This window comes from Momordica charantia, assembly GCF_013281855.1.
Source record: "Momordica charantia cultivar OHB3-1 chromosome 10 unlocalized genomic scaffold, Mcharantia_2.0 BLBB01000010.1, whole genome shotgun sequence".
In the NCBI taxonomy this organism is placed as follows: domain Eukaryota; kingdom Viridiplantae; phylum Streptophyta; class Magnoliopsida; order Cucurbitales; family Cucurbitaceae; genus Momordica; species Momordica charantia.
This window is the reverse complement of record NW_028275158.1, coordinates 18750216-18773765: the sequence shown is the minus strand read 5'-3', so window position 1 is coordinate 18773765 and position 23550 is coordinate 18750216. Positions and strand designations below refer to the sequence as shown.

Sequence of the window (23550 nt, the reverse complement as noted above, 5' to 3'; positions counted from 1 at the left end):
TGTCCACAACATAGAGCTCGAAATAAGGATTCCAACGTCTTTTGAATTACCTAAAATGGAGCTCAAACGAAGAAATTATGGTAGAAGGAAGTCGGAACGAAAAGTACACAAAGTGTATGACGTGGCAGTTGAGTCATTGCAACGGCCATTGAAAAAGCGATATGTGGTGTAATTTGTATCGTTAAAAACAAGGAAAAAGAAATGAAATGAAAAATAAAAGAAAAAGTTTTGAAAAAAAACAAAACAAAGTTACCGTTGTTAACTTGTAAGAGAAAAAAAAAGTCAAATCGTGCGCTGTCAACCCATTAATTGAAAAGAAAAAAAAGAAAAAAGAAAGATTACCGGAGAGTTTTTTTTTAAAAATATATTATTATTATTATTTTATTCAATTAAATCTCAACCTTGATTTCAATCATTAAAGATCTAATGACCCAAATTCAATTTCGATTTCAAATTTATTTTCAACTTTTCCTCGCCTATTTAAACCCCACTTCCTTCAACATTTTATATAACCCATCTCTCCCAATTTTCTCTCCAAATTTCTACATTGTTAATCTCTCTTCAAAGCTTCAATTTTTGTTCTATATTCTTGACGGAGATTTTTTACTTGAGAGATATTTGAGCTTCCGATTTTATTTCTTTTAGCCAATTTGAGGGCTTTTATTTGTAAGAATTTTTTCTTACAAATTTGTGAGCAAATATTTGTATACCCACTCTTTGAGAGAGTTTGTAAGTTCGTTCTCAAATTTCATATCCTTTGTAAGGGTTGCTCTTAATCCCTAAAAAGAGCATTTGTAATGGTTTGATTCTGAACCGTGGAAATGATCGGGTTTCTTCTTGCTCCCGGAAAAATAAGGTTTTATACCGGTGTGACTCCTACCGTGGAAAGAGTCAAAGTTTCTTAATCGAATACCCAAGAGGCGCTTGGGGAGTGGAGTAGGCCGGTTGTTGCCGAACAACTATAAAATTTCCGGTGTCATTTTCTCTAACCCTACTCTATTTAATTTTTGCAATTAATTTTCTTTATTACAAATTGCATAAAATTAATTGTTCGAATTTGTTATTCATATTTATGCTCAATGTTTATATTTGAATTATGTGGGTGGTGAAATTAATTAGGGTGTTTGTATTTCTAATTTATTGTTTAAATTGTGATAAAATTAATTGTTCCTAAAAAGTTTAATTATTTATTTAAATTTGGGCTCACCGTACTAAAAAGTTTATAAAGTTTAATTAAACTCTATTCACCCCTCTAGGGTTGTCATACCGATCCAACAGATGCATCTTAAAAAATAGCCTTATAAATTATTTTTCTTGCTTTTCTGCTTTTCTTCCTTTTTATTTAAAAATATTTGACAAATTTGTTTTTTGAAACTCTTTTTACATCCTATGATTTTAAAACAATATTTATATATTTATAATATTTTTAGATTTTGAATTTCAAACCTTTAAATGTAAAACGCTTTGAAAAATATATTATTTTATAATTTTTGTTAAACTTAAAATAGGTAAAATTATATAACATTATAAAATAATAATTATATAAAATTTATAGCATGTTAGTAAATTAAATAATAATTTTAAAAAAATGAATAATTAATTTTTTACTTTCGTTTGATTGCATTGTTTTAAATATTGGTCGATACATCGAGGTCGATATGTCCTATAGAGGAAAACACATTTTTTCTCTCTTATCGAGGACATGTCATCCGTTGACTTAAATTTGGAGAAGGAAACAAGAGGAGAGTATTTATCATTGTTTTAAACATCCATCGACAGGAAACAAGAGGAGAGTATTTATCATTGTTTTAAACATCCATCGACTTTGACACATGTTGATGTGTCGACCTCTTGACATGCTTTTTCTTTTCTTTTCTTTTTTTTTGAAAAAACCCGTGGACATGTTGTCTAGGGAGGAAAATCATTTTTCATATCTATTTCTAAGAATAGGTAAATTATTAATACGTAAATTATATAATATTATAAAATAATAATTATATAAAATTTATAACATGTAAATAAATAAATTAATAATTAATTTTAACTTTTGTTGTTTGCCTTGTATGTTAAATGTCGTTCGACAAATCGACGTGTCAATGTGTTGACATCCTCTTAGTTGAAGTCAAAAGGTAATCAGCTTCTCTTACCTAATTTTGAATCCAAATTGTAAGCCTCTTGTAGTTCCATCATGGCAATTAAATAATTTAATCAATTTAGTGCTCCAAAGCTTAAAATCGATGTGAAGGATTATGCTTTCATATTTAGCATAAACATATTATTCTTTTTATATGAATCATGGACGCACTCCAATAGTCATAACAACTTGCAAGAAAAGATTATGCTCACCATATTCTTTTTTTTTTTTTCACAAATTATGTGCACCATCGTTTTTGCTTGCATCTTTTTTTAATCTCTCTCTCTTTTGTTTAACTAATATATTAAATAGATATATAGTTTTTAATATATTAGTGGAATGAAAGGCAACATTATTACTTTTTTCATTTTTTTTTTCTAAATAAAATTTACGGAAGGATCCGTAATATTATGCAATATAGGCTAGATGTAGATAGATTAATTTCAATTTGAAAATTTGAACTTTTGTTGTTTGCATTATTTTAAATATCGTTGGACACATCGACACATGTCGACATGTCCACCCCCTCAACATGTCGTGTAGAGAGGAAAATCGTTTTTCATTTCTATTTTTAAGAATTATAAATTTACGAAATAGCTTTAGGAGTTTCATGTTTCTTTATATGCTCACATAAATGTAAATAGTACGAAAAACTTTTTTTTCCTCTCTTGTCACTTTCGGTAAACAACTGATCCTACATATTTTGTAAAATATAACATATACTCAAATGTGGGTGTTAGCTTCTTTACTTAAGTGTTTAAAGATGGTAAGAATATTTTAATTCGCTAAATTAAAATTGATGGCAATTAAATAATCTAATCGATTTATTGCTTCAAAGCTTGAAATCAATAGGATTATGCTTTGATATTTATAATATTATTAGATAGATTAGATTAGATTATTTGAATTAGATTCTTTCCATTCGAGTTATAATATTTTTATTTGAACTATGATTTATAATTATATTAATATAAATAAGTTCGAATAAATACTCTCCTCCTCTCTCCACTACACATTCATATATTTTTAATAAATAAATAAAATCCTAAATCTTAGATCCTAGAGACAATTTTTTTTTTAAATAACAATGAAAAAAAAAACTCTAAACACTGAATCCCAAATCCCAAACACTAAATCCTAAAGGATAATATACGCCAAAAAATTTAAACAACATTTGTAAAATATCATGTGTAATATTACCAAACCTCAAAATATTTTTCAAACTATATATATCCATCTCATACATATTTAATATATCAATTTCATTCCAAGAAAGTAATAACTATGCTTCATCTGGCCTCCTTCTCCATGCCATCAATGGCAGCTATGTCCTTCTGCACCTCCATCTCCAAATACTCTTCTTCCTCTACCTCTTTCAAGCCTTCGAAACCCATCTCCCCATTCTTTCAATCATTCTCTATTCTTACCCAAAATCACACCTTTTTCTGCCGTCCTATTCGCATCTGTAGCTCTCTGTCTCCATCCTCCGTCCCTGAAATTTTCATCGTCTCTCGATTTGCCGCCGATGAGCCGAGAAAAGGCGCTGATATCCTCATCGAGGCTCTCGAGCGCCAAGGCGTCACTAGTGTCTTCGCTTACCCCGGCGGCGCGTCCATGGAGATCCACCAGGCCCTCACACGCTCCGCGATCATCCGCGACATCCTCCCCCGCCATGAGCAGGGCGGCGTCTTTGCTGCCGAGGGATACGCACGCTCCTCCGGCCTTCCGGGCGTCTGCATTGCAACTTCGGGGCCTGGCGCCACCAACTTGGTCACCGGCCTCGCCGATGCCCTCCTCGATAGCGTTCCACTAGTGGCCATCACCGGCCAAGTGCCGAGAGGAATGATGGGTAACAATGCGTTTCAGGACATTCCCATCGTTGAAGTAACTCGCTCCATCACAAAGCACAATTATCTGGTTCTTGACGTAGATGACATTCCAAGGATCGTGAGCGAGGCATTTTTCCTCGCAACTTCTGGTCGGCCTGGTCCTGTTCTTATTGATATCCCCAAAGATATTCAGCAACAGCTCGCGATCCCCAACTGGAATCAGCCCATCAAATTATCGGCTTACTTGTCTACCTTACCAAACCCTCCGAACGATGCCCCTTTGGATCAAATTTTGCGACTGATCTCTGAATCCAAGAAGCCAGTTCTGTACGTGGGTGGCGGGTGTTTGAATTCACCGGACGAGTTGCGGCGGTTTGTCGGCCTCACTGGGATTCCGGTGGCGAGTACTCTGATGGGTCTTGGGGCGTATCCATGCAACCACGAGCTGTCCTTACAAATGCTGGGAATGCATGGGACAGTTTACGCTAATTACGCTGTGGATAAATCTGACCTCTTGCTTGCATTTGGGGTGAGATTCGACGAGCGTGTGACGGGGAAGCTTGAGGCATTTGCGAGCCGGGCTAAAATCGTTCATATTGATATCGACTCGTACGAGATCGGGAGGAACAAGCAGCCCCACGTATGGGTTTGTGGCGACGTGAAGTTGGCCATGCAGAGAATGAACCGTTTAATGGAAGAGAACGCAGAGAAGCTTCTTCATTGTGATTTCTCTGCGTGGAGAGAGGAACTGGATGGGCAGAAATCAAAGTACCCACTGAGTTACAAGACATTCGAGGAAGCCATTCCTCCCCAGTATGCCATCCAAGTCCTTGATGAGCTAACAAATGGCAGGGCGATCATAAGTACAGGAGTATGATATATGAATTAAATTTACCAAATTGATCGGTTCAAGCTTTTAAGTTGAGTGTTGAGTGGTGTTTTATTTCATCAGGTGGGGCAGCACCAGATGTGGGTGGCTCAGTTCTACAAGTTCAAGAAGCCACGCCAGTGGCTAACCTCGGGCGGGCTAGGAGCGATGGGGTTCGGACTGCCGGCAGCCATGGGCGCAGTAGTAGCAAATCCCGAGGCGGTGGTGGTAGACGTTGACGGGGACGGGAGCTTCATGATGAACATCCAAGAACTAGCAGCCATCAGTGTGGAGAAACTTCCCGTCAAGATCCTGCTGTTGAACAACCAGTATTTGGGTATGGTTTTGCAGTGGGAGGATCAGTTCAACAAATTAGGCAACAGGGCTCAGACGTACCTTGGAGATCCATCGAAGGGATCAGAGATATTCCCAAACATGTTGAAGTTTGCAGAGGCCTGTGGGATCCCGGCGGCGCGGGTGACGAAGAAGTGGGAGGTAAAAACAGCGATAAAGAAGATGCTGGAGACTGAGGGGCCTTACTTGTTGGATGTCATCATACCGCATCAAGAATATGTGCTGCCTCTCATTCCCAGCGGTGGCACTTTCAAAGATGTGATCACAGAGGGAGATGGAAGATCCCAATCATAATATTAGACTGGGTATAGACGGCGGGTATAGGAGAGCAAAGCTCCCGCTCTCCCCGCGGAGCACTTCCCCCATTCCCTAATCTCTATTATGTTGATTGTCCTTTTATCCTTTTCCTCTTCCCTTTTTCTTTCAAGTTGTATCACGCAAAACATTCCTCAAACACTTCCTTTACTTTACGTTACATGTAAAAAGAGAGAGAGTTTAATTTGTTTTCAACCTATATCTACACACTCATTTGCTTTAATATCACTGTTTTTTTAACTAATATATTAAACCGATATATTCCCATGTTGTAGTTCCATATATGGACCATTCGCTCATTTGCCCTTAAAAATCTTGAGGAAGAAAGGGCAATTTGAATGGACGGAAGAGTGTGGGTTGCCTTTAAGGGGCTGAAACAGTACCTGGGGGCAGCCCTACTCATGTGAAAGCTGATGTGGGTGATGAACTCTACTTATACTTAGCTGTATCCAACACTGCAGTAAGTTCTGCGTTGATAAAGGAAGAAGATGGACGACAGTCTCCAATCTACTACACAAGCAAAGCAATGGTAGATGCAAATCTTAGATACCCACAAATGGAGAAGCTGGCATTAGCACTGGTCACTTCAGCTCGGAGACTACGCTCGTATTTCCAAGCTCAAAGAATAATTGTCCTCACCAACTTTCTTTTACGGCAGATCTTGCAAAAGCCAGACACTTATGGGCGACTGGTAAAGTGGGCTATAGAGCTCAGCGAATACGACATTCACTATAAGCCAAGAACTGCCATGAAAGGGCAGGCTGTGGCAGACTTAACACAAACAGAACCTCAAGTATATAATATAGACCCACAATTGGTTGAGGAAGAGAAAGCCTAGACACTCTACGTAGATGGGTCCTCAAATTTCCGAGGATGCGGGGCAGGACTCTTACTAATCTCTCCAGATAAAGAAAGATTTGAATATGCACTGCGATTCAGCTTTCATGCATCCAACAATGAAGCCGAGTATAAAGCTCTACTAGCAGGACTAAAAGTGGCCAAGTACGTTGGGGTCAGGAACATATTGATACTCGGTGATTCACAGTTGATTGTAGGTCAGGTGAAAGAGGAGTTCCAGGCTAGAGAACCGCGAATGACGAAATAACTTTCACAGGTAAGAAACCAGCTCGACCAGTTCCCAAAATATGAGATTCGACAAATTCCACGTGCTCAAAACGTCAACGCCGATGCGTTAGCTCGACTAGCCGCAGCTTATGAAACCGACCTAGGTAGAATTGTACCGGTCGAGATTCTACCTGAGCCAAGCATAGAAGCTCAGGAAGCAATGGATATCGACAAGCAAGGACAACTAGAAGAAAACTGGAAGAGCCCTTTGATCAAATATTTGAGAGACGGGATCCTGCTTGCTGAAAAGATAGAGGCCCAGCAGCTACAACGACGAGCAGCCAGATATGTGCTTAAAGACGACATGTACAAAAGAGGCTACTCGTTACCGCTTTTAAAATGTCTAATGCCCGACGAAGCTGACTACGTCATGAGAGAGATACATAAGGGCGTTTGTGGGAGCCATTCTGGAGCACGATCCCTAAGTCACAAAATAGTTCGACAAGGGTACTATTGGCCGACCATGCTCAATGACACGAAGCAATTCACCAAAAAATGTGACAAATGCCAATGGTTTGCAACAGTACCTAGACAACCGTCAGAGCTTCTAACAAGCATAATGAGTCCTTGGCCATTTGCTCAGTGTGGAATAGACCTTATAGGGCTTCTCCCACTAGGAAAGGGCCAGACCAAATTTGCAGTAGTGGCAGTCGACTATTTTACTAAATGGGCCGAAGCCAAAGCCCTAGCTACAATTATTGAGAAAAAGGTCACCGACTTCATCTGAAAGAACATAATTTGCTGCTTTGGAATACCCTACACCATTATCAGTGATAATGGAAAGCAGTTCGACAATGCTGCCTTTCGAGAATTTTGTAGGGAGTTGGGCATTAAGCACATCTGTTTCTCGCCAGCACATCTGCAGACTAATGGGCAGGTTGAAGCAGTCAACAAAATCATCAAAAGAACTCTGAAGATCAGATTAGAAAAGCTCAAAGGATTGTGGGCAGAGGAACTTCCCAACGCATTATGGTTCTACAGAACAACACCTTGTACTTCGATAGGAGAAATGCCATTTTCACCATCATTTGGCTCTGAAGCGGTAGTGTCAGTCGAAATTGGACTCCCCTCCCCAAGGGTAGAGCAATTCAGTCTACTTGACAACAACGAATCCGTACAGCTCAACCTCGACCTATTAGAAGAACATCAAGAAACAACACGGCTACAAACGGCTGAATACAAAAATCGAATAGCTCGATACTACAACTCGAAGGTTAAGAAACGTGACTTTAAAGAAGGTGATCTGGTGTTAAGAAAGATTATGCATTCAACTAGCGGTGCGTTCAAGCCAACATGGGAGGGCCCATACAAAGTCACTAAAGTGGTGCGAATAGGCACTTATACTTTAGAAGACCAACGAGGGAAGACCTTACTACACCCATGGCACGCTCAACATCTCAAAAGATACTACCACTAGTTCGACATATTTCTGGACATTTTTATGTTTTTCCATTATTTAGACCAACTAAGGTTATTGTAACTAAATCTTCGACATGACGATCTTCCTACTAATAAAGTATTCGACATTCAACATCATACTTGAGTTTTTACGTTCATTCTGAAATAAATTTCTCAAGCAGGGGGCATCATATGACTATCTACATATCTACGACCTGAATATCTACATATCTACGACCAATCAAGAAACTCAAAATTGGGACGGACCTAAAAGCAGGCCGATGAGCTAAAAGCCAATCAGTGAAACCAGGGAAAAGAATCTGAGGTGCTGAAAAAGGCATGCGTACAGGCTCAGCAAGGATAAAACAGAAAACAGGCAAGCCTAATCGATCAATGAAACCCACGGGTAGGAAATCATATGGCAAAAGCCAAAATTGGTTAAAAATCCGAGGGTGTTGATTTAACTTGAGGTAAAAAACCGACAGAAGCCAAATATGTTAGAAACCTAAGGGTGCCGACTAAACTCAGGGTATAAAAGCCATTGGCAAAAGCCAAATGGGTTAGAAACCTGAGAGTAAACCCTGAGGTATAAAACATGGGCAAAAGCCAAATAGGTTAGAAACCCAAAGGTATCGACATTAGTTATGTTAAAGTTAGATCCCCAGACCAAAAGTAAATAGTTTAAACTCAGATGAGAATAAAACCAGGCTCAGGAGACTTGATTGTGGTCAACGAAAATTGGAAAAAATTTCCAATTCATGAATAGTATCGACAAGCTCAAGGCACAAAACTAGTGGTAGGAACCAAGCACTAAAATCCAAAATTGGATTAAAAGCTTTTTGGTAGAAGCTCTGTGCGTTAGAAACCTTCACATTATTAGCCAATGATATACAATGATCTCGTGGTAACGAAAAGCGACAAGTACTCTCAAAACAAAGATCTTGACACAATTATTCGTCTTCTGTTTTGAGAGTGGGGGCCATTGTTATAGAGAACAAAAACGACCCGAAACGGGATAAGGAGTTGAAGCCTAAGATCATCGATTGGGGGAGACCGGCTCGCGACGTAACGGGCCTGCCCAAAGAACGAACCTAGTGCTGAGGCAGAGAACGAGGAAAGCAATCGACGCAGAACTAACCGGGCCGAGAGGGCTCGGTTCCGACCCCTGCTCGGTCCCGACCCCTACTCGGCCCACGGCCCAGCCAGTGAATCTCCCGCCTGCGATCAACGATCCCTCGGGCCCTGCAACGCTGAATTAGGGACGGCTATAGAGGTTCTGGAATCATCTTCACGGCTATAAGTAGCAGTGAGATCCAACTCTGAAGGGGAGGTGACTGATCCTTAGCTAACTATTTTCTCAACTCTCCCTCGCTAACTTAAGCATCGGAGCCCATGTGACTGAGGTCACACAGGTTTAGATCGGTTTGATTTTGCAGGTGTTGGTTCTCTTATCATCGAGTTTGGTGTGTGCGAGAAGAAGAGCCGGAGGGTCAAAATCCACACATCAACACCTTTCATTGCCAATTGGTTTTGAGATGGAACCCCATGAACATTAATATGGTATCAGAGCCCAAAAGCTCAAATGAGCATCCGGTCCAAAAAAATGGGATGCGGTCAGGATCACACATTGAAAAGAGAGGGGACCTAACATAGGTTTATAATAGACATGAGCTACTCCTCTTGGCAATTGATTTTGATATGGAACTTTTAAAAAAGATTAGGAAAAGAAATTATATTTTTTAAGGAAAGAAATGTTTGGATTTTTATGTTTAGATTTTAAGAGATTTTTATTCCACTTTTAAAATCTAAGAACAAAGTTAAAAAAAAAAAAACAAAATTGAACGCAAACTTTTTTTAAAGAAAAAGGAAATAACAGAGTTTGATTTGATTTTGTTTTATGTTTTAAAAATATTTTTCTAATGCAAAATAAATAATTTTCTTTTTATAAATAAACGAATTTATTTTTTGTTTTTTTTAAATAAATCTCTTTTAAAAATGAATAGAAGATTTTCGTTTCAAATTTTATTTGATTTAGTGAAAACTAAAGTTTAAAGGAAAAAATTTATTTTAAAGGAAAGTTTAAAAACAAGGTTTTAGGAAAGTAAATGAAGTATTAAAAGGAAAGTTTATATTTTAAAGTTAACAAATATCAAATCTTCGTTTTGAAAGATTTGTTATTTAAGTTTTGAAAATTTTGAATAAGATATTTTATAAATAAGTTTGGTTATATACATAAAGATTTTTTTTTAATAAAACAATTTTAAAAAGACAAAGCAGCGTAGCTCAACGGTAATTGACATATAAAAAAAACTTAAGTTGTATCCTAATGTGGTGACACATTCGCGAAGCACTTGATATTAATATTTGTGGTCCAAGTTTGAGTCGTTGCGTGCCTCAATGACGAAAATTGGAACTTTCCAATATTCTCGAGGTGATAAAATTTTTCTAATGAGTTTCGTGCCATTTATACCTATTAATTCATATCTTATAACAAATTGTGAATTAATATAACGTGAGACATTTCAATCAAAATACAAAAATATTTTTTTTTGGACCAAATAAAAATAATAGAATAATTTTTTCACAAAATATGGTACCGTTTTCGAACGGGTATCGTAGGGTGTTAACACCTTCCCTACGCTCAGTCGACTCCCGAACCAAAAATTTGTTTTCACAGACCAAGTTTTTAAAATAGGTGACCAATCACATCTCGTAGATGATTGGTGGCAACTCCAAATCTCAAAAGAGAACTTTTAGAGGATGATGTCAGCCGCTCCGCGTCGCGATGACGTTGCGACAAATACAACCAACATTTTGATAGACATTTATTTTCAAAAGTGAATCTAAATAGCAAGAAATATGAATATATTGCAGGCCTCATATAGGTTTTTTTTTTTGTTAGTTCATTTTAATTTAATTGAACAATATTTTTGAATTATTATGTCCTCTACCTAATAAATGATGTGTCTTTATTGGGGGACTATGTGGCTTCTGTAACAATAATAAATTTAGCTTAAATAATTGAAAATTTGTCACAAATGTTAAAAATCACACACATATATATCACATAATCAAATTATGCTAGGGTTTCGGACCAAATCATCAACCTTTTATGGTAATATATGTACTCTTATCTATTGATTAGCTATACTCGGACGATTGACAAGTGATATACTTTATTGATGATGGAAAAATTATATATTAGTGATAAACGAGAGAAAAAAATTGTCATGTTTGCTCATTACCTTTCGATACGACATATTTATAAATATATCACCTAATTTTGCTACTTATTATAATTTTATTTCTTTGTTGGGGGAAACATATGTGGCATCTTTAATAATAATGGATTTGGCCTAAATAATTAAAAAGTTGTCACAAATGTAAAAACAGCTCATATATTAGTACTTCATCATACATATCAGTGATATACTATATCACATGGTTAAATCATATATTCGTGATATATTTTATATTAGTATCACAATGATCTACCTTCTTTTTAGTTAAACAATTGTAAATCATGGACGTGTAAAATGGTAATAGCTGTCTTATCCAATAAACTATGCTTAGATTGACAATGATATGCTTTATTTAATGATAGAATAGTTATATATATCAGTGAAATACGAGAAAAAAATTATCATGCACGTTATTTCTCTGTGTTGTGCGGCCTATTATATTTTTTTCTTGAAAAATATTAAGGAAAATCAAGAAGAAGACAACATGGGGAAGAAACAGCTTCAAAAGCTAAAAGGAGAAGTGAGAAGCATGTTTTCAGCTGCTGAAAAATCTTCAGAAAAATTAGGTTTGATTGATTCAATCCAGCGGCTAGGCTTGTCCTACCACTTTGAAGAGGAAATTGATGAAACCCTAGAGCACATGCAAAAGCCTTCCAATGTTCAAGATGATGAGAATATTTACTATATTGCTCTTAGAGTTCGATTGCTTAGACAACACGGTTACTCTATGTAAGTAATTTTTGTAGAATTAGAGTGAGTTTGTGATAACTTTTAAAAGTAGTATTTTAAGGTGAAAAGTACGTTTTGATAAACACTTTTGGAAAAAAAAATTAATTAAGTGTTTTATGCACTTTTAACAAGCATGTATATATTTCTAGAAATCTTTAAAATACTTTTTAATTATTAAGAGGAAGTTTGATAAAGTTTTTGTTCTAAAATTTTCATTTCTAAAAATTTTGCTTTTTTTTAATCTGCTCACAAAATCATTTCTTTTTATCATATTCAATTTTTTTTTAAACAAGGTTTTCGAAACATGTTTTTTATCCTTGAAATTGGGCTCAAAAAGTGTTTTTAGATCGAATATGATAAAATTTAAACTAGACAAAGAAAATATATATATGTTTTACAAGCTTAATTTTAAAAATAGAAAACTAAAAACAAAATTATTATCAAACTAGGTTTAAATAACCAAATATCATGGAACATTGAAAAATTAATATTGTTTGTTATGGATGAGAAAATCCTAATTTTCTACGATTCAAATTCTCTTCATTTAAGGAATTCAAAAAGAAAAGATATCTTGATGGCCTCATGATTGAGGAGAAGATATCCGGATTGCCTCAAGATTCTCCACAGATCAGATAACCAGATTTTCTAGATGTATCAGGATTCGAATTCCACAATCTCCAGAGGGATCAGGATTCAACTCCTATAAATAGAGCAGTAAGCCAAACCTAAAGGTATGCCACACCACTCTAAACTTTATACTCAACTACTCCGATTCTAACTTAAGTATCGTGTCGATCCCTTTTATTATAGAAGATTGGTGCGAATTTGGCCGAATCCCAAGAGGCCAAATTTCTGCATCAACACAATTGACGCCGTCCGTTTGGACGACTAAGTCTAAAGTCAAAACGATTAACAATGAATTGACCGGGAACTGCTTAGATCCAAGAAGATCTCGGGAGAAACGAATCGACATGTATTCTGGAGGCAGACCACAACTTTCTAACGACGAATGCCATACGACTCGGGGGCTTCCCTTATTTGAGGTAGTCGAGAAAAAAACAAATCAATAAGTTCTGAGACATGACCCAGAACGAACGAATCAACAAATTCCAAGTAGATCTTGGATGAGATAAATCGACGGATTACAAAACAGACTCTGGGATAAACGAGTCAACAAATCCTAGAAAAGAAAAAGCAACTGATTAACATATGGAGTTTCTACTTCAGACGGTGGTAAATTTGCTGTGTAATTTTGGTTGTTTATGATTACGAGAATTTATGTTTAATTTTCTGGTAACCGCATATTTGATACATCGCATGATTTAGGACTGATTTTTTGGTAACTGCATGTTGATATTATGTTTCCAAAGATACTTACTCGTTTGCAATTTAAAAAAGCTCCTAGCATCTAAAATATAATTATATCTTTACTACTTGAGCGTTTATCTTTTACTCTAAATGAAAATCCCTCAAGTGGGGGCATGGATAAGTAAATCAACAACTGGTCAGGAACTCGAATAGGGACAGACCTAGAAATAGGCCGATAAGCTAAAAGTCAATCAGTGAAACCAGGGAAAAGAATCCCTGCCAAGCCTAACCAATCAATGCAACCCAGGGGTAGAAAACCATTTGGTAAAAACCAAAATAGGTTAAAAACCCAGGGGTATTGATTAACTTAGGGTAAAATACCGGTAAAAGCCAAAAGGTTAGAAACCCAAGGCCAACTAGAGTTAGGGTATAAAACCATTGGCAAAAGCCAAATAGGTTAGAAACTCAAGAGTGAATCCTTGCTATAGAACCATGGACATAAGCCAAATAGGTTAGAAACCCAAAGAAGTACCACTGGCCCTGCTGAGAAGTTAAATCCTAAGGCCAAAATCTAACGGTAAAAACTAACCGTATAGCAGTGCCCAAGAGACTTGATTGCAGCGAACTACAACAAAAGAGAATGAGGGCTATGACAGCCAGCCCATAAAACGACAACGGACAACAACAAAAGAGTATCGACTGGACTCAGAAACCATTGGCCAAAGCTAAGTAGGTTAGAAACCTAAGAGTAAACCAAGAGACTTGACTACAGCCAACTACAACAAAAGGGTATGGGGGCTATAACAGACCAGCCTATAGAAACGACAACTGATAATGACAAGTAGTCTCAATGCTAAGAGACTTGAGGGTAGCCAACTACAACAAAAGAGAATGGGGCTAGGAAAGTCAGCATAATTAAGGCAACAATCAACAATTTCCAAAAAGAGAGCTATTCCACAAAAATAGTAAACCTATAAACGACAAAATATTATCAAAGTAGAAGTTGGACAATCTTCAACTTTGAGAGTGAGGGCTATTGTTATGGATGAGAAAATCCTAATTTTATACAATTCGGATTCTCTTTATTTAAGGAATTCAAAAGGAAATATATCTTGATGGCCTTATGATTCAGGAAAAGATATCCTATATTCAAAAGGAGAAGATATCTTGATTGCCTCAACATTCTCCCCAGAAACAAATAACTAGATTTCCTAGATGGAAGTAAGTCAAACCCTAAAGGTATACTCACAACACTCTACACTTTATACTCAACTACTCCGATTCTGACTTAAGCATCAGAACCTATGTTGTAGGAGCCACACCGGTCTTTAATGCTATTCTGTTTTGCAAGTCTCATCGATCATTTTTATTATAGAAGATTGGTATGAATTTGGTGGAATCCCATAAGGCTAAATTTCTGCATCAACATTGTTAATTAGCTAAAAATACCTTTTTTACTCTTCCAGATTACTAATGTTTTTCAACTCAGCTGTCTGTTGATAATGAATGAGGTGGGCAGGGTTTTTAAATTGATTTGTTTGGTAAATTTGAAATAGAGATATTCAACAAGTTTACAAATGAAATGGGAGATTTCAAAAAATCTATAGTGAAGGATCAAGGTGGAATATTAAGTTTGTATCAAGCATCTCACTTGAGAATGAATGGTGATAAAATATTGGATAAAGCTTTAAATTTCACAACTACCCAGCTTCCAGCAATGGCCGAGGATTCCAACTCTCCTTTTGCAGAAAAAGCTAAATATGCTTTGAAATAGCCAGTGTGCAAAGCTTTGCCATGGCTCATGGCCAAGCACTATATCTCTCTCTGTCACAAGGATCCATTGAATAATAACAACACTATGCAAAGTTGGATTACGACACTATGCAAAAACTTTACAAGATATAATTGGCTGAAATTTCAAGGTACGTAACTTTCTCGTTATAGATATTTCTTAGAGCTTTTTTTTTTCTTTTTATAATTATATTTAGTTAAGTGGGTCCAATATAATTTAAAATTGATAAAAAAGTTACCATATATTTTTATTTTTTGGTAGGGACTTGGCCTGCCCTAAACGAGGTGGGTAATGTAAAAGATCAACAAAATACACCTCCTCATATTCAAACAAATAACATCAGACCATCAACACCAAAATTATAGCAACCTTAATGACAACAACAACTAGGCAACACAGGCTGGCTTTTTCCTTACAAATGTTGGCCAATTACAGCACATTATTGATGTTATTTCCTCCCTGCCGTTGGAGTGATTTTTTTCCAAAATCATGCTGATATTGTGGAAGCCTTTCCTTATATTCATTGGATTTATTCCCTTGATTGCATAGCAATTATATCAGTCATTGAAATGACTGATACTTTCCTTTTCTTTATGTCTCCTACGTGCTAGATAAATTGTTTGTGTAAGTAATGATTCTGAAACAAAAATTTCTGTGCTTGGAGTGTGAATATACCTGTAATTTCTTTTCAATCTTTTACATAGTATCAGAGCAATTTCTGTTTTGGCCATGTGAAAGGGTGCTGGAAAGCAAATTGGAGTCGGATTCTTCTTCACCTACGTGCTAAGGTCTGATATGGATCCTAGATATCACTAGTTTTGCAGAGATTATTGATTGGCACCAGCCCACTGCATCAACTACAAACCAATCTCTTGAATCAACCTCAAAAGATGCTGAGCATAACAAAAAGAACAGTCACTTTGATGATTTGGGAGAGGTGGATGATAATAATGGACAAGAAAATCATCAGTCCCAGCAAACTAAAATTGGAAACATTGATGAACAACATTTCCCTCGACTTCATGCTCCAATGCAAGAACAAATAAGAAATTGCAGTGACCTTCCTCATTCTACTGGTTTCATATTGGAAACACAAAATATTGATCCACTTTCTTCCTTACCTGATATTAGTGATTCTTTATTTGTTGATCTAACTTTTGGTGATGCAGATACTTCTTTAAATGCAGCTGCAATATTTGTAATCAAAATCAGTCAATGGATTCCACTCAAATTGAAGAGCCTACAAATACCATCCGAAATCCTTTGACATCTGAGCAACAATCATCTATTCATCCAATGATTACTAGGCTGAAATCTAAGGAACAAGCTGCAAATGGAAAACATCAGCAAATCTCCCTATTAAGTGCAGTCCAATTAAGTGCAGTCCAAGTAGGTGAGCCAAAGAACTTCAAAATTGCTCTTGAATTACCTATTTCGAGAATGGCAATGGAGGAAGAGCTACAAGCACTCTATAACAATAACACATGGGAACTTGTAAGTAAACCAGAAAACACAAATATAGTGGGATGCAAATGGATTTTTAAAACAAAATTCAAGAAAGACGGCTCAATCGAAAGACACAAAGCACGATTGGTGGCTCAAGGATATTCACAAGTGGCTGGACTTGACTACACAGAAACTTTCAGCCCAGTCGTAAAACCAACCACCATTCGATTTGCTCTTGCACTTGCAGCTTCTTACAATTGGGATCTCAGACAATTGGATGTGAAAAACGCATTCCTTCATGGACACCTCAACGAAAATGTCTATATGACGCAACCACCAGGTTTTTCTGACCCTACTTTTCTTAATTATTTTGCAAACTAAAAAAGGCTATCTATGGACTCAAACAAGCCTCTAGAGCTTGGTTTGATAGGCTCTCTCATTTCTTACTACACATAGGATTCACTTGCAGCAAATCTGATCTATCTTTCTTCATATACAAAAATAGTACAATTATTACTCTCATGTTGATTTATGTGGATGATATTACCGTCACAGGGAATAACTCAAACTTTGTCAAGAATCTTATTGAACAACTTGGCACAGAATTTGAGAATTTGCTATCAAGGATCTAGGCCAACTTCATTATTTTCTTGGCATTGAAGTTCATCATGTCCAAGATGCTTGTCACATTACTCAAAGCAAGTATAAAAAAGATATACTTATGAAGTCAGAAATGATAGATGCATCTTCTATCTCTACCCCTATGGCAATAAGTCAAAATCATACTCCCAAGGAAGAATATGTTGATCCTACTTTCTATAGGAGTTTGGTGGGATCACTTCAATATCTTACCCTTACTAGGCCCGACATTGCCCATGCAGTCAACAAAACCTGTGAACATATGCAACAACCTCAAGTGAACATCTAAGGGAAGTTAAACGAATACTTAGATATCTCAAAAAGACTTTGAATCATGGAATTACTTTCTTTAAAAATAGTTCAATCAATTTATATGCATTTTGTGATGCAGATTGGGGTGGATGTCCAGTTATACGAAGGAGCACCTCTGGATATTGTGTATTCCTTGGCGCTAATCTCATTTTATGGTCCTCCAAGAAGCAACCAATAGTCTTTAGATCAAGTTCAGAAGTAGAATATCGAGCAATGGCTAATGCAACAGTCGAACTCACGTGGATTACATTCATTTTATGTGAGCTAGGATTGCCTCTACTCAAACCACCAGAATTATATTGTGACAACATGAGTACAATTCAAATGTCCAACAATCCAGTGTTTCATGCTAGGTCCAAACATATTGCGCTCGACTACCATTTTGTCCGAGAAAAAGTGGTGTTAGGATCCTTGGTAACACAATATGTTCCTTCACACAATCAACTTGTAGACATTTTTACTAAACCTCTCGCAAAGGCTACATTTCATGAATTATCAAGCAAACTTGGAGTTTGCGAAATCCCTACCTCCAGTTTGAGAAAGGGTGTAAAAGATCAACAAAATACACTTCCTCATATTCAAACAAATAACACCAGACCATCAACACCAAAATTATAGCAACCTTAATGACAGCAACAACTAGGCAACACAATCAACTTGGCCAATTACAACGCATTATTGATGTTATTTCCTCCCTGCCGTTAGAGTGATTTTTTCCAAAATCATGCTCATATTGTGGAAGCCTTTCCTTATATTCATTGGATTTATTCCCTTGATTGCATAGAAATTATATCAATCATTGAAATGACTGATACTTTCCTTTTCTTTATGTTTCCTATGTGCTAGATAAATTGTTTGTGTAAGTAATGATTCTTAAAATTTCTGTGCTTGGAGTGTGAATATACCTGTGATTTCTTTTCAATCTTTTACAGGTAATCCCTGTTTAGGGTATTAATATTCATAGGGTTCCATCTCAAAACGATTAGACTATAAGAGGAGTAATCCATTTATATTATAAACTCTTGTTAGGTCACTTATTTTTTCAACAATTTTTCGCTGGATCTCGTATGCTCTGTTGAGCTTTTGGACTGTGGCACTAATCAATATTCATGGGATTGCATTAAAAAAAGTGGATATGAGAAGAGTAACTCGTTTATATTATAAACCCTCTTGTTAGTATTAATATTTATGGAGTTACATCTTAAAACCAATTGATAATGAAAGAAATAGTTCATGTCTATTATAAATCCTTGTTAGGTCCCTTATCTTTTCAAAGTGAGATCCTTAATAATTTGGTCCCTTATTTTCTTAATGTGGGATCCTTAACATAGGCTTCCTGTAGGGTGGAGATGAGGGACATTTGGCCCTTGTCTTGGTCTCGTTCCCCGCACTGCCTTGCTTTATTTATATATATAAACCTAACTCTATTATATCCGACATATTAATCCATTGTAGTGTTAAGTTTATATATTCTCCTATCATTTGTATTTGTGTATAAATGTGTAGGTGGTGGAAGGATTTGTAGCTAATGAAACAACTATCTTTTGCACGACATAGGGCAGTTGAGAGCTACATTTGGGCATTGGGAGTATACTACGAACCTAAATACTCTATTGGTAGACTAATATTAGCCAAAATTATTGCTCTTGCAACCACTGTCGATGATATGTATGATCTATATGCTACACTAGATGAACTTCAACTCTTCACAGATGCGATGCAATTGAAAGGTTTTACTCTTTTAACTCTCAATCGATCCAATCTTTTGGATTGCAATTGGCTAGTTTATATGATATTTGAAAATATATTAACAAAGTTGGAACCTAGTGAATCAACCAACAAAACACTGATTGAACCAGTGAAGTAAAAAGTCTAATAAAAAAAATGTTGGAACCTAGTGAATCAACCAACAAAACACTCGCAATCGAACTATGTGAAGTACATAATCCAATCACAAAAGTGTTAAGAACGCTCTAGCAACAAAATCGAGTATAAAATTAAGATTGTAAAGTCATATATGATTGAAAAATTTAAAACTGTAAACTAAGGTTAAACATTTATAACCCTTTCAAAAGCCTTTTGTTTTGTTCAGTCAAGACAATGAACCTTGGTTATAGGAATCCACTAGTGTAAGTCTCACATGGTATTGATTCCGAAAAATAAAACAAAATAATTAAAAAATGAGTTGTCATTATTTAAACTAGCCATTTTTTCAACCATGTTTCATGTTTTTAGTTTGAACCAGAGAGAGGTGATGTTGGGTCTGCGGATGCTACATGAAACAATACGGAGTATCAGGAGAAGAAGCCTTATTTGAACTACAAAAGAAAGTCGCAAAAGCATGGAAATATATAATGGAAGACTATATGAAATCTTCTACTAAACTTTCAAATGCGATCCTTATGAGTGTGCTCAATCTTGCTCGACTATCGAACCTCTTTTATAAAGAGGAAGATGGTCACACACTTTCGTTGATGGAGCAACCAAATGTTTCATTACTTCTATACTTAGAGGCCCTATACTAATTTTTAGAGAACAAAAAATTGGAGTATAGAGGTTTTAACCTCTGACCTAAAGGAAAAAAATAGATGTCAATTACCATTGAGCTATTATCATGTTGCAATTTGATTCACATTTATGGTTGTTGATCCCTTTTTCACGGCTTCTCTCGTAAAATATAATTATGTATGATCATGATGTATGCAGTTTCTTACTGTGTTTCAGAAACTACTTCAGTTATAAGCAAGATATTAAATATTTTTTGACGTATCGATATTCTCAATTATATCTATGTATTTCGACATTAACATAAGGGGTAAATTGAAATTTCATAGCAATGTAAAAAAATATATATATACATGAAAAATATATGAAAAACATGTAGACATAATATTAATATCAGTAATTTTAAACTTATTAAAAAATATTATTTGTTTAATTTAAATATTTTTACTAATTTTTTATTACTATAACCTTTCGCGCTTTATGGATATTTCCATTAATTTTATGAAAACTTCATATTTACATGGATATAGATACATCTGCTGTGGTTTTCTTTTTTTTCCTTCCTTTGATGAGTTTGAAAATAATTTTAAAAACTTAAAACAATAGACTCCTAATTAAAAACAAAAAACAAAAGAAATTGTATCTAGTAGGTCAAATAACACATGAAATTTAATAAATATCCATTATTTTAAATATTTACATATCTAGATTTTGAGATTTTAATTGCAATTTTTGGTCCCTAAATTGCCTTCAATTAATACCACTGTTAATTTGTTATATAATTTTTAATATAATTGTGACACGATTCCAACTAAACTCTAGAAATCCACATCGTTTGGAAGAATGTAAAACCTTAAACTTTTTTTTTGTTTTTATTATCATTTTTTATCCCAAGCATTTGTTATCATGAATACCTTTTAAACCCTTAAACAAAACAACCAATAAAAGTCTTTGAAGATAACATATGCATTTGCCGGCAGTCGAACCCGGGTCTATTGCTTGGAAGGCAATTATCCTAACCGTTGGACTACAAATGCAAGAAGAATTTTGTACCTCTTATGTAAAAATTATCTTAATTAATAATGTCATTAATTAAAATTTAAAACCATTATTATTATTATTTTTGTAAGTACAATAAATTGGGTATGAAAGTTTGAACTTAATGTGTTAATTACTGTTCAACTATGTTCACGTTGGTCATTAGTTAAATAAAGGTTGCGCGTGCCAACAAGAAATTGTTTCTTTTTTTTTTAAGAGAAAATTGTCTTCTAAAATTTCTTTTTATTCATTTGGAATCGTTTATCTAAGACTATTTTTCCTCGAAATTAAAAGTTGGAATCTTTATCATACCATTGTTTGAACTAAAAAAATGATCATTTATTTATAATGAAATTTTCTTATTCCTTCTCTAAATTAGAGATGAGATACAATAAAAAAACTAAGAACAAATTTTAAAACATTGATTTTTAGAAAATTGACTGAGATTGTCTTGTTTAAGTTGAAAATAACTTACAAATATATTGAAGCATGGAAGAAAGCAGAGACGTCACTTTCCCGTGTGGATCCAGTTTAAATGGGTGCGGGGAGCCCGTGTTTAGCCTACCAAATGGGGACACTTTGTATTTTGTATGGATAATTGGACAAAGGTGAAATGTTATATTATTTTTATTTTTTATTATGTGGTTAAAAAATTTTTCCTTTAAATGAGGAGTTACAACTCCCACATATGTAAGATGCATGAAGGTCCGGTACTGCTGAGTGATTTAGAAAGAATTTTCTTCATCGATGGTTGTATCTATAGCATTACTACTTTTTCAACCAAATCCTAATTCTGTTTTACTTTTCTTGATATCAAGCTTGATCGACTCGAACTTCATTTTGTTCTTCTTCTCTTGAATTGCTTTAATGAGACACTCGATTGGTTTGACTTTTTCAAATGGTCACCACCTACCATTTTGTTTTCTAAGTTTGGATTTCTTGCGTCGTTTACATGTGAATGATGATTTAATTTAACTAGCTTATTTAATCAGAAAAGAAAAAGGCTAATGGGAGAATAATTAACTATTTTCAAAGTTATGCAAACAAGCACGCCTTAGATATGCGAAGTGGAAAACAGGTTGAAATTTTCAATAATATGGGGCCACACATGTATTAATTTAATGTATTTTTTTTGCTCTTTAATTAGACCGAGATAAGTGATCAAATTATGTGTAAGTTTTTGTTTAACGGAGTAATTATAAAATGGCTACGGGCAAAATGTATAGATACCATGAAATAATTTCCAATTTGATGAGGGGTCAAATTGGAAATATCAAAACGTGGTAACCAACCAGTGGTTTTTGGTCGGTTACATAGAGGTTATGGTCCTCAAGTCAGATCATCTGTCACGTTAGTTTTCTCTCATCCCTTCACAGAGAATTTTCTTCGTTGTTCTACGAATATACAAAAGTAAAACCAGAGGAAAAACGTGATTCATCTAGACTTGGAAGATCAAACCTGTCAATCGACATTCAATTACGGATCAAGGTATGCTTCCGCTTCTTAAGTGTTAGTTCTCTTGAATTGAACTAGGAAATCGAGCAATAGATTTTAAGTTTTGGGTTTCTCTTTTCCCAACAAAACAGGCTATGGATACTGAGTTTTCTGCTCTCTTACTTAGAAAAACATGGCATTTGGTGCCCTCCCTCTCTTTCTTGGCATATTTTTAGTAGCAAATTGGTATCCTGCATAAAACGGGATCCAAATTGACTTATATACCATTTTAAGGCTCTGATTTACCCAAATGGTTTCGCCAGAGTTGTGGGATTGCTTTATTCGAGACATATAACCTCGTTGTAAAGGCGTCCACAATACGTTTAGTTCTCACAATGGTTGTCTTGTCTGGCTGGGTAATTCGACAATTATTCAATAATGCCTTATTGAATGGCAAATTCGAGAAAGATGTTTATATGCAACAACTACCTGGTTTCAAAGATTTTAAATTCTCCCATTATTTCTGCAAGTTAGACAAAGCCCTCTATGATTTACGATATGCGCTCGAGCTTGAAATAACATATTAAAATCAACATTATTGTCTTCGGGTTTTATCACCGACTCTAAGTTGGACACCTTGTTCATTATTTATCACCAAGGTGTGTCTGTTGTATTACACCTTGTTTATGTAAATGATGTAATTGTCACAGGGTATAATGTTATTTGATTGAAAAGTTTATTTACGAGCTGGACTCCAAATTGCCATTAAAAACCTTGATGATTTGAGTTATTTCTTCGGGGTTCAATTATTCTGGTTACCCTCTCGTCTAGCTATGAATCAATCCAAATAAATTAATGATCTCCTTCACAAACTATAGCTTGAGGTTATCAAACCAACACATGCCCTGTTAGTTGTGGGGAAGCAATTGTCTTTGTTTGAGGACAACCACTATTTGATCCCACCATAGCCTTGCAGTACCTTACCACTGGCCGACGAGACATATCATATATCATAAATCACTCCATTAAGCTGCTTTCTTAAACAAACAATTGATGCCCACTGGCAAGATGAGTTCTTTGCT

The 23550-nt window shown here is 35.5% G+C and overlaps 2 protein-coding genes, 1 non-coding gene and 1 pseudogene across 3 annotated transcripts; 3 read left to right on the top strand and 1 right to left on the bottom strand.

Annotated features, from left to right (window-relative positions):
- Window positions 1-3318: 3318 nt before the first annotated feature.
- LOC111013340 (acetolactate synthase 3, chloroplastic) lies at window positions 3319-5714 on the top strand. The gene is made up of 2 exons (XM_022287772.2): window positions 3319-4834; window positions 4916-5714. The coding sequence occupies exons 1-2, from the start codon at window positions 3419-3421 to the stop codon at window positions 5477-5479; spliced, it is 1980 nt and encodes a 659-aa protein (XP_022143464.1). The 5' UTR covers window positions 3319-3418; the 3' UTR covers window positions 5480-5714.
- A 312-nt stretch (window positions 5715-6026) lies between these two features.
- Window positions 6027-8042, top strand: LOC148208732 (uncharacterized). The gene is made up of 3 exons (XM_088119172.1): window positions 6027-6293; window positions 6615-7072; window positions 7397-8042. The coding sequence occupies exons 1-3, from the start codon at window positions 6027-6029 to the stop codon at window positions 8040-8042; spliced, it is 1371 nt and encodes a 456-aa protein (XP_087975298.1).
- Window positions 8043-11749: 3707 nt separating this feature from the next.
- Window positions 11750-20016, top strand: LOC111013356 ((-)-germacrene D synthase-like; annotated as a pseudogene).
- A 945-nt stretch (window positions 20017-20961) lies between these two features.
- On the bottom strand, window positions 20962-21033 carry TRNAG-UCC (transfer RNA glycine (anticodon UCC)). The gene has a single exon. It is a non-coding gene; the product is annotated as a tRNA-Gly (tRNA).
- Between the last annotated feature and the right edge of the window lie 2517 nt (window positions 21034-23550).

Excerpts from the sequence above, each read along its gene's own strand:
- LOC111013340 (XM_022287772.2), top strand. The coding sequence starts at position 3,419 with ATGCTTCATCTGGCCTCCTTCTCCATGCCATCAATGGCAGCTATGTCC. Across the intron at positions 4,835-4,915 it reads GGGCGATCATAAGTACAGGA|GTGGGGCAGCACCAGATGTG; the intron begins GTATGATATATG and ends TTATTTCATCAG.
- LOC148208732 (XM_088119172.1), top strand. The coding sequence starts at position 6,027 with ATGGTAGATGCAAATCTTAGATACCCACAAATGGAGAAGCTGGCATTA. Across the intron at positions 6,294-6,614 it reads TAACACAAACAGAACCTCAA|GTAAGAAACCAGCTCGACCA; the intron begins GTATATAATATA and ends TAACTTTCACAG. Across the intron at positions 7,073-7,396 it reads CACAAAATAGTTCGACAAGG|TGATAATGGAAAGCAGTTCG; the intron begins GTACTATTGGCC and ends CACCATTATCAG.